The sequence below is a fragment of the Pinus tabuliformis genome, chromosome 8 (genome assembly GCF_031772625.1).
Source record: "Pinus tabuliformis cultivar Carrire ecotype Pingquan chromosome 8, CPIR1, whole genome shotgun sequence".
Lineage (NCBI taxonomy): Eukaryota > Viridiplantae > Streptophyta > Pinopsida > Pinales > Pinaceae > Pinus > Pinus tabuliformis.
In genome coordinates, this window is record NC_142294.1 from 540,041,727 (window position 1) to 540,052,673 (window position 10,947).

The following is a 10,947-nucleotide window of genomic DNA, read 5'->3' on the forward strand; positions in this document are numbered from 1 at the left end:
ATCAATGCAAAAAACTTTAGGATGTTGCAGTGGATATACTTGAAGATTTCAACATGCCACATATTGAATATCAAGGACAAGCATCTCCAAGTTAGTTATGCATCATTGATTTAGAGCAACAAAGAGATGCTAGCAAAGAAAACATAGCTCAAATCACATCTTGGGACAATAATATGATCAATGTTTTCATAACAATATCTATAGAATGTTTGAATCCTATTTCAATTTTCTTTTCAAGGTTCAACAAAAGGAATATAGAAATTATTAGAAGAATTTATTTGCAAAGTTGAGTCTAGATAATCTAAATCCACCATTTGTTTAAAAAATGATGGATATCCAAATTCAATGGGAAATATATTTTAAGAAACAAGAAGAGTTGAAAAAAATAAAGTCTTCCTCCCGTATAACATAATAGAAATAAAATTCTTTCCTTGAGAAAATTAAGAGAAAAAAGAAGATTGAAGAAAATTTATAAGGAAAGGGGTTTAAAAGGGGAAATCTTCCAAGGAGGAAGGGGTTGTAAAACTTTGTATTGAAATCTATACACTAATATGAGTTTTAATAGAGATTGAAGGCTTTTAGCATTTTGAAGTAATCTATTAATTTGAATGTGTTGAATTGTATTTTTGCATTATTGTGAGCACTTGGTCTAACTAAATAGATGAAATGGATGGAATGGTCCTTTTGCGAGCACATTTTTTGGTCAATTTTGCCCAAAATCTAGTTGAGGTATTTAAGAATCATAAGCTTAAGTTGTTTAATTTGCAAAGTTTGATTGCTTCATGGTTTTTTAGGGTGCTAAATCCATTTATGTATTCAAAAGTGCATTTTAAACAAGAAGAAATCAAAATCTTGATCAAAATTGTATTGTTGATTCTGACGAAAAAAGTCATTCCATCTATTAGTTAGACTTATCATTATTGTGTGTTTATATGTGTGTAATTTGATATTCATATGTTTCATGTGAAATTATTTTTCATGATAAATTTAATATTCCATTTAATTTTAATACTAGAGTGTGTATTATATTTATTTATTTATTTGAAAAATAAGAATGTGTTTATATTTAATGTTTATTGCATGAATGAAATAGTTCTTGATCATTTAATCTTTTATTTGATTTATTTAATTTTTATTTGAGTTGAAATATAATTTATATATTTTAGTTAGATTGGTTTTAAATAGATTAGACTTAAATTATTTAAAATAAATTAATTCATTTTATCAATTTTAATTTATTTTCAAAACTCTTAAGTGATAACTTCACCCATGTACCCATGGAAATTACCATACTAAATGGGAGTACATCTAATTATGATTTGCTATGGGAAAATTTTATTTTTTATTTTTTATTGTTGATGGAAGAATTTCTTCAATCATCAAGTTCTTTACTTGAAATCACAAGTGTAGGATCATTAGTCACAAATGTCCACATAAGTGATTCAATTACCTACATAAGTTGGGTTAAATATGTGCACAAAAAACTTGAAATCACAAGTGTAGGATCATCAGTCACAAATGTCCACATAAGTTATTCAATTCACCTACATAAGTTGGGCTACATATGTCCAAATTGTGGACCAATCAGCTCTAATGGTACTTCTTTAATTAATCTCTTTCTTTGATCTACTCAAATGAATTTTCTTTCCTAATTTGACAATCCACTAATTTCAACAAATTAAATTTACCAACAACACAAAACTCTCCTTTTAAATACAATTTGAAAAATCAAATCAAATTACTTGAATATCACTATATAAATTCAATCAAATTACTTAAATATCACTATATAAATTCAATTAAATTACTTAAATATCACTATATAAATTCAATTCAATTAAATTACTTAAATATCACTATATAAATTCAATTGAATAAGCACTAATACAAAATAAAATAATTAGCATTTTCCAACAATAACTTCATTCAAACAAAATATTATAAAACCCATTAAGAAAAACCATAAAACATTCTTCTCTTAAAAAAAACAATTTCAACAATCTTTTTAAAAAATAATAAGATTTACATACCATAATTAGATGAAAATAATCTTAAAACTTAAACTCTCGAAACATCTTCCACTCATAATTTCCTATACATTAACTTATTCCCATAAAAACAACACCTAATAAGTTGATATGATGTCACCAAAACCATTTTTCCTTTTGACATAAACACTTTGAGGCTAATGCGAATCTTGTCAATCACGATTAAAATGTTAATATTGGTTCATATAAATCCTGTAAGTCATTATTAAAATGTATACACCATGTTACAATTAAAATGTAAACATATTGGTGGATGTAAATCTTGTTAAGTCATTATTAAAATATACACACCCAGTCACTTGAGAACTATGTTTAAACTTGGTATTAAAATGTACATAAGAGTCATTATTAAAATGTACACACAGTTGAGAATTATATTTAACCTTTGAATTTTTCCACATTCAACTATAAATAAAATAATCTTGAAATATGAATAAAATATTTGAAAATAAGGTTAATAACAAGCATGGTAAAAATTACCTTGCAGAGGAAGGAGTCGTATGTTCATGCAAACTAGAGACACTGTATTGCATGAAATCAATTAATGCCCAAAACCGACCGTACACAGTTAAATGAATAATTGGATTAAATATTGAAATTTTGTAAAACTTGTTGAGGAAACCATGTTGGTCAAAGAAAAATTCTATAAAATACATATTAGAAAGAATGCTGGATCAGTAATAAAAACAAATTCATTATACATTGTTAAGGATGTGACACATGAAGGTAGATACTGATGAACATGAAGGTATACAGTAATAAATTCTAATTTATTGATAATCAATAAATATTGATGCAAAATAAGCTTTTACAGAAGAGAAATAATGATGGCATCAGTATATAGCCAAATTCCATGCTGTTAAAGCAGCAGCAAAAGTTTGCCCAACAATTTTGTAATACTCTCTTCCACTAAATTAAACCCAACAGCAATAACCCAATAGCAATATAATATTAAATGGCAACTGGATTGAAGTTTCTCCAGTCTGATGAATCAAATTGTCCAACTAATCAAATTGTCCAACAGGAATCCATCCTGCTCTTACGCTCTTTCATAACTTTATATATAAAAATATGCATATTTAGAATATACTATCAAGCAGACAAACTGAACAGATTACATTCTGGCCCGGGCAACCACACCATGGTTAGTCAGATCTAGTGTTCTTCCATCACTACTCCATGCATCTACCTTGAATTGATCTTCAGTTACTCCTGCAAGGACAAAAACACAAGCATGGAGTTACATTCAAGACTCATGGAATTTCTGTTCTATAATGCGTTGTCATGCCTATAACATCAACAGATGCAATTCGTTTCTGTTCTATAATGCATTGTCATGCCTATAACATCAACAAATGCAATTCAACTCCGCAGTTAAAGATTGTTGCATAACAATGTAATCTCAAAACAGGGTGTGAAGAGCTTTTGGTTATTTGTTATCTACCATGCAAACTTCCCATATTCATAAACTATTCTATTCATGTTCTGTAAGTGTAATGTACAATCTTTTATCCTAAATTAAAAAATTTCAGGTAATAACCCCATTCAAATTTGAACTTCTTTTCTATTCTGCTTCTCTTAGTATTCTATGCTAATTTCAGTCATTTGTTGGAAAAATCACTGCTTTGAATGTGGTGGTCAAGGATCTACATGTAAACACACAAGCTATTAAGATCAAATACCTGGGGACTGAGTTTTCAAAATAAAAACTAATACAAACAAAATCACTTTCAAATGTTAAAAGAACAGGGAACTTGGAAACTGATATTGATAACAGGAATGCAATTTTACCTTTACCCATTGCAGCAGTGGCAGAGATCCCACCCTGCACAGTCTTGAGAAGAGTATCATAGTAATTAGCACCAGACCACTTCTGGTGGGCGAGAGTGTCAACCCCATTAGCCCTTTCTTGTCTTTGAATCTGCTGGACGTAAGCCAGCATGCCCTTCTTGGCATAGTCCCTTGCAAAGGTGTCGATGACTAATGCATCGGCATGGAATCCAGCCAGAGTGATGAACTGCCAGCAAAAGCCCAACTGTGCTATCTGAGGAATGAAGTTCATCATCTGTTCATCGCTCATGCGAGAAGCATCCCAATTGAAAGAAGGTGACAGATTGTAGGCCAACATCAGGTCTGGATGCTTTGATTTCACCCCTTCTGCAAACTCCTTACATTCTACCATGTCGGGGCTTGATGTCTCCATCCAAATTAGGTCTGCATGGGGGCCAAAAGCCCAACCCCTGAGAATAGCAGCCTTGGTGGAACCTTGGAACCTATAAAACCCTTCTCTGGTTCTAGGAAGATCCCAATCCCAAAACACATCAGAAACCCCCAATTTCTCGGCCAGTTCCCGGGCTTCAAAGTGGGGGAGCTGATCAATCTTGTTGAACCAGAGATTGATCCTATTAGCCTTCTCTTGCTGTGGGATAGCCAGGCTCCTAATAGCATCCCCTACAACGTCAGAAAACAACCTCAAATTGGCCATACCCATCCATTTATCCTCTACATCTTGCAACTCTGTGCCAGTTTTGCCATTAGCCATGGCTTCTGCCAGCACAGTAGCCAAAGGCCTTCCCTTAAGCTTGGGGTTGGTGACCCCAAGAATAAAAGGATGGTCTCTCCCATCAATATTGGTCTGAATCAAAGTTGCTGCCACTGCATCCGTTCTAGCTATGAGAACAGTCTCTACTCCCATGATATCAAATTGCAACCGGGCAGCCACAAGCCTATTGATATGTTCTGCAGTAGAAACCAAGACTTTGCCAGCCATGTGACCACACTTTTTTGTCACAGAGGCCTGATCCTCAATGTGCACCCCTGCTGCACCCCTTTCTACAAAGAGCTTACAGAGCTTAACTGTTGCAGTTGTCCCACCAAAACCAGTGTCTCCATCTGCGATGATGGGCCTGAGGTAGTCAATATGAGGTGTCCTAGCCCTCTCTTCTCTGCTCATACTCATTCTGGCCTCCCTCTGTTTTCTATCGTGATATTGCTGGGCAAAGAAGAGGTGCTCCACTTTGTTAGGGACAGTGTCATAGGGATAGTCCGCAAGATCAGGGCCTGGTTCATTTGTGGACGTGTGAGTGGAAGAACACTGCCACCCAGAGACATAGATTGTATCCAAGTACTTGGCCATCATGGCAACCTGCACTGGATCCAGAGCGCCAAATGTCCGAGAAGCTGTTTTATTTGCCTGGTGGGTTTTGAGTGTCCTCCATAGCTTTTTGGCCAGCTCATTTGACGCATAGCTCTGGCGCATGGTGCCTCTCAGACGAACTACATCCTTTGCAGTGTATGGCCTCTGTGTCAGGCGAAATCGCTCTGAGTTCCACCATGTTTGGACCTCTGCTACTTCTGCCTCAATTTTTGCTTCCTCGTCCATCATCTGCAGCACACTCATTCCACAATCTATATAAGTTTTACACTCTAACAGTGCAATGACGCAGTTTAGGCTTAGCTTCATATTTCAAATCAAATTTAGCCTCAAAATGGCTGAGATTTTACTCTGGAAGAACATGGTTATTAGATATAATCTATGCTATAATGAGCAAAGTTTTCAACCAAAATTCAGAAAAAGTTTTCAACAAAAATTCAGAGTTGGCCATGTAAAGACTTCTTGTAAAGAGCAAACTGAAACCAATTTTTTTATATTTCATATTGTTGTCTATAGTTTCACCTTTTCAATTCAAAATTCATTTTTGGTCATCTAAATAAGTCTTAATAAATAGCAACCAAGACCAGTTTTATCTATTTCATAATGTTTTGCCTATACTTTCAATTTTACTGTTGAAAAACTCATACACATTCTTCAAATTGCTCTCCTGACATAGATATAAACAAACTTCTGCCATCTTTATCAGAACCCGAACTTGACCAGAAACTCACAATCGATATACGAACTGCATGGAGGCTTTCACTGCATAAAGGATTTCAGATAAGTATTACCATTGATTTTTTCAGTCAGGTGACCATGTAGGCTGTGCTATGGAACTTGTTAGAAGATACTATCGAAATACATCAGGTGGATTTTGAATTAACGAATGGTTTCTAGGATAGCTAGCACTGGGAGCTCATGCATGTGATTTGTATTCTAAGCTACTGATAAACTGTCTAGATAATCGTAATGACACCTAACGGTGGCAGAGACCGAGATAAAATCACAATGACCATTTTGCAGGAAATGAAAACATTATCACCATGCAAGCTCTGTCCATAAAATAGGTGGAATCATGCCATAGCTAGATTGAAACTGTTGGTTTCAAATCGCTCTTTCATGATTTAGCCTATTTTCAAGCAATAACCATCAGAAATCTTGTGATTCTCAGACTGTAAACATAAGTAGAAAGGCTTTAGAGATATAATAAAGATATATTCATTATAAATTAAACTCAATATATCTCTTAGTAATTATTGAAATGGATGGTTTCAGATTGCTTTTTGGTGCCTATTTCCAATCAACCATTTATCACACTGAAAACATCAGTAAAAATTGGTTACAAGATTTAAACACATATTCATTATCAGCTCAGTACCCAATATACCACATGTATATATCACCGCTAATATACTTCTTAACATATGTCTTATATAATACACAATATATGACGTGTATATCACCGCTAATATACTTCTTAACATGTCTTATATAATTATTAATCCTATTCTTAGTATATTTCTTATATAATTATTGAAAGAGCTGGTGGAGATGGTTTCAAAGTGCTCTTTAGGGATTTAGCCTATTTTCAAGCAACAATCATTAAGAGTCCTCAGGATTGTCTTACAGTAAAAAGACTTTCAAATCACAAAGTTTGAAGCTATAACAAAAATATATTCATTATAAACTTAATATATTACATATAAAAATGCTACCTAATATATTTCTCATATAATTATTAATATTATATTGGTAAAAAATGTAGTAAAATCATTATAAGCTAGATGTAATACAATCATTATTGAAAAAATTTCCAAACTATTGCAAAAAAAAGAGAGTTCAGAAACAAGGAAAAATGAGTGCCAACTTTGACATTTTTATTATATATAAAACAGATCTCTCTATCACTGAATTGTGGAGAGTGACACCTCGCTTCTCTGTGCCACAACTAATACCATTTATAAAACACATCCATTAGAGATATAATTCAATACCCAACTACTATCTACTCTAACAGATACCAATCAAATAACGTGTTGCAGAAGCTATGACTGCAAAGCATATTCAAAGCCAACATATTAAATGTTTGGACTGAAAAATGTGTTAAAATCACTTACAATTCAATGCCAATCAACCCAATGATTTTCTTTAAATAAAAAAACCAAATTCAAATAAAAACTGAAACAAAACCACAAGCTCATTTACCATTGAAGCTCCTGGTACGTAGACAGCCATGAAGGTAAATATCGTAACACAATCCTCACGCAAGCAGAAAGAAAAAGAATACCAAAAATCTGGAACTCAGGCACTCCATGGAAGCAAGGACTGAGTCCTATTTATAACAGGAGAGGTGGGAGAAAAATGTGCACAAAAACCCAAAAAGCCTACATACCAGGGCCATCGACCCCACTTTAACAGCTTCAAATTAATAAGATAAAATATGACACGCAGGCCCAAAAAGATGATGACGCAGATTTCCAAGGTTTTCTGTCAATCCGAGGAAAAACGCATCTGCCTGTGATGCTATCCGAGAAAAACTGACGGAGACCTTGACGCGACGCTCCTACCTTATCAGTTATATCAAATCTTTATGTTTGGCGCTACGTCACTCAGTGGGCGTTACCACAATTAACTCAGTTGGATTCTCCACCTATAATGTTCGAGGAGGGATGCCCGCACCGAAAGCTTTGCTGTCGTTGAAGTTTAGCGGTTGTTATTGTTATGGTAAAGGTTTACAGTAGTAACTGTACATTTAATTTTGGGATATTCATCACGGTTTAAAAATGGGAAGTTTAATTTTTTTTTGTTATTGTGAATAATGTATTTATTTTAGGATTTTGCAGATATTATTTTTATCAAATATGGGTGGTGATGGAGTTAACAACACACTTTAATCATTTAAATATGGGTGGTGATGGAGTTAACAACACACTTTAATCATTTGATTTACTTTTTATCGCTGAAGTTTTATTTGTTTTTATCAATAAGACATTGATCTTGGACTGACCTAAATTATTTCAGAAGTTTTAGATCTAAATTATTTCAGAAGTTTTATTTGTTATTATCAATCAATATCCATCCATCTTTGTTACAAAATTTGTTATTATCAATACCACATTGATCTTGGACTAGTCTAAATTATTTTAGAAGTTTCGTTTGTTATTATCAACCAATATCCATCATTTTTACTACAAATTTAGCAAATCTAACGAGATCAAATCATTGAAATGAAAAATTCTTTTAAAGCTTCAAATTTAGCAAATCTAATGAGATCAAATCATTGAAATGAAAATTTCTTTTAGAGCTTCAAAATGAAAAATAATTATTTGGACACTTGGTTTGTATAAACTACACAATGTCAACTTGCAATTCCACAAATCTTAGTTGTATTTTATATAACATTGACTAAAAAATATACCTTAGGAAGAATCAAAATGTAAAATAGCAACACTATTAAAAATGTTTTTAACTATAACAATTTATTTTATCAATTGCTTTAAATAACACTAATGGTTTTTTTAACCATATATTAGCATAGTCATATAATTTAGATGGCTGATAAATGTCAATATGCTTCATGGTCTTTACTAAATTTCATATAACATTGACTAAAAAATATAGCTTACAAGGGTCAAAATGTAAAATAGTAAGACTATTTGAAATGTTTTAACTATAAGAATTTATTTTTTAGATTGCTTTATATAATATATATATGGTTTTTTTTAACCGTACCCATATAAATTAGATGGATGATAAATGCCAATAGGCCTCAATCCATGATAAGCATCAAAACAATTGCTTCATGGTTATTAAAAAAAACCATACAAATTAATTAAATTATTTAACTTTCTTTCAAATTATTATTATTCATTATAAAAGGAAAATATATCAATTGAACATATATATACATTCAAATAAACATGTAACAATATTCTTGACCATGGAGATTCATTTTCATTTCACTATGGACATTTTTACTATGTAAGTAGTACAACCACATTAAAAATATTAATGTGGCTGATATAGTTGAATGCTTCATTTGTATCTACTATTGATAAATATATAACAAAAAAAAATTGTTGCAACAAAAACATTATTATTAACTATTGCAACAAAGATATAATTATTAACTTTGATTTTACTTAACCCTTAAGAATCCCAAATTTTGATATACAACATAAGTGTTGAAGAGTTTTTATCCTTTACAACCAAGAAAGATATAAGACAAATTTTCTAAAATTAGGTATGCTTCGAAAATCCCTAGGAAATTGGTGGGTAGACATCAAATTTTTTAAATTTGTTGCACTGAGAGGCTCATTTTACAACCAAAGGGATGTGTAAGTTTGTTCGTCGGTCATTCAAGTTGACACATGCCCCTTTAAAAAAAACATACTCTAAATAGAAAAGTAATGTCTACTATGATTAAAAAAAATGAATATGTTGTAAAGTAATTAGAAGTAAAAAAAAAAATGTGTGAGTAAGATGTTTAAATCTTATACTTTTAAAAAATATTTCAATAAGAAATTTAAATAAACAATTTGAAAATTTATGTTAACTAATTTATATCTATATCAACTTCCAATATATTTATATAAAAATAAAAATTGTTAAAATAATTCTGTCATGTCAATTATGTATATTTTATATATCATTTAAAAAAAAATGTGTATATATCATGAAAAAGTTAAGTTTTTATGGTTAAAAATTTTATCTGGTTCTATATATACTTTATATAATATTCAAAAATACAATTTAAACAAGGAAAACTAACACATTGTATTTTGCACTCTAAACAAGTTTGCACATAAAGAAATTTGATCTCTCTCCATTCAGGTTAGATTCATACTTAAATGGATCTATTCAGGTTAAAAGTCAGTGTAACTTAAGAAACTCTCTAATGCACTACAATACTATTGATAAGGAATCACCATATGATTATCAATCTAGGTTGTCAATAAAAATAAATAAATAAAAGTCAATAGATACTCATCCACCTTAAGTTGAAATAGGAAGCCTTTGGCTAAATATGTGTGGTTGCAATAACATTAGCCAATACCATAGCTTATCAATAATACATGTCCAAATAACCATAACTCATTTCATATCTTACTTGCTCATATGACATTTGTTTAATTAATCAATTTAATTAAAAAGACAAAAAACTATAATTACTTTAGAGATAAATCTCAATCTTTAATTTGTAAATACTATTAAAAATATTTTATGTATTTTAAATCTTTCTTATTCACAATGAATAATTATTATTGATAAATAAATTAAATTTCAAAATAAACAAAGTCTATTATTGTCAATTTAAATAGATAAACCATTTTGAAAATAATAAAAGTAGATAAGCTACTTTGAAAATAGTGGATGTGTAATTATTATTTTTATATTATATTTTTAAAATATTAAAATTTCGTTTTTCTTGGGTCCTTATAAGCATTCAAAGGATATGGTCCGTAAGGTGGCATATGAATCCCGGACAGCTGAATTTCTAGAATGCAAAGGCGTCCAACGTTGAACTACCGGGCTGACTATATTTAGCCAAGTTACGACACCAGACACAACAGTTCTATCTTTGGGATTTACATGGATCTCCAAGAGAATCTCTGCTCGTTCTCATCCCAATTAAGCTGCCAGTTTCTTTCAACGTTATCCATTTATATGTACACGTGAATGCCGCCACATCAACCATTCAGATGACGTTGTTAGAATTCAATTTCCACGCAAGGGCACCGGATA

At 31.5% G+C, this 10,947-nt stretch overlaps 1 protein-coding gene across 1 annotated transcript; it reads right to left on the reverse strand.

The window, feature by feature from the left end:
• Nucleotides 1–3,093: 3,093 nt before the first annotated feature.
• On the reverse strand, nt 3,094–7,564 carry LOC149236541 (isocitrate lyase-like). Its single transcript, XM_089372427.1, has 3 exons — nt 7,408–7,564; nt 3,840–5,433; nt 3,094–3,260 (listed from the first exon to the last, which is right to left on the reverse strand). Exons 1-3 carry the CDS (start codon nt 7,435–7,437, stop codon nt 3,163–3,165), a joined length of 1,722 nt encoding a protein of 573 aa, XP_089228553.1. The 5' UTR covers nt 7,438–7,564; the 3' UTR covers nt 3,094–3,162.
• Between the last annotated feature and the right edge of the window lie 3,383 nt (nt 7,565–10,947).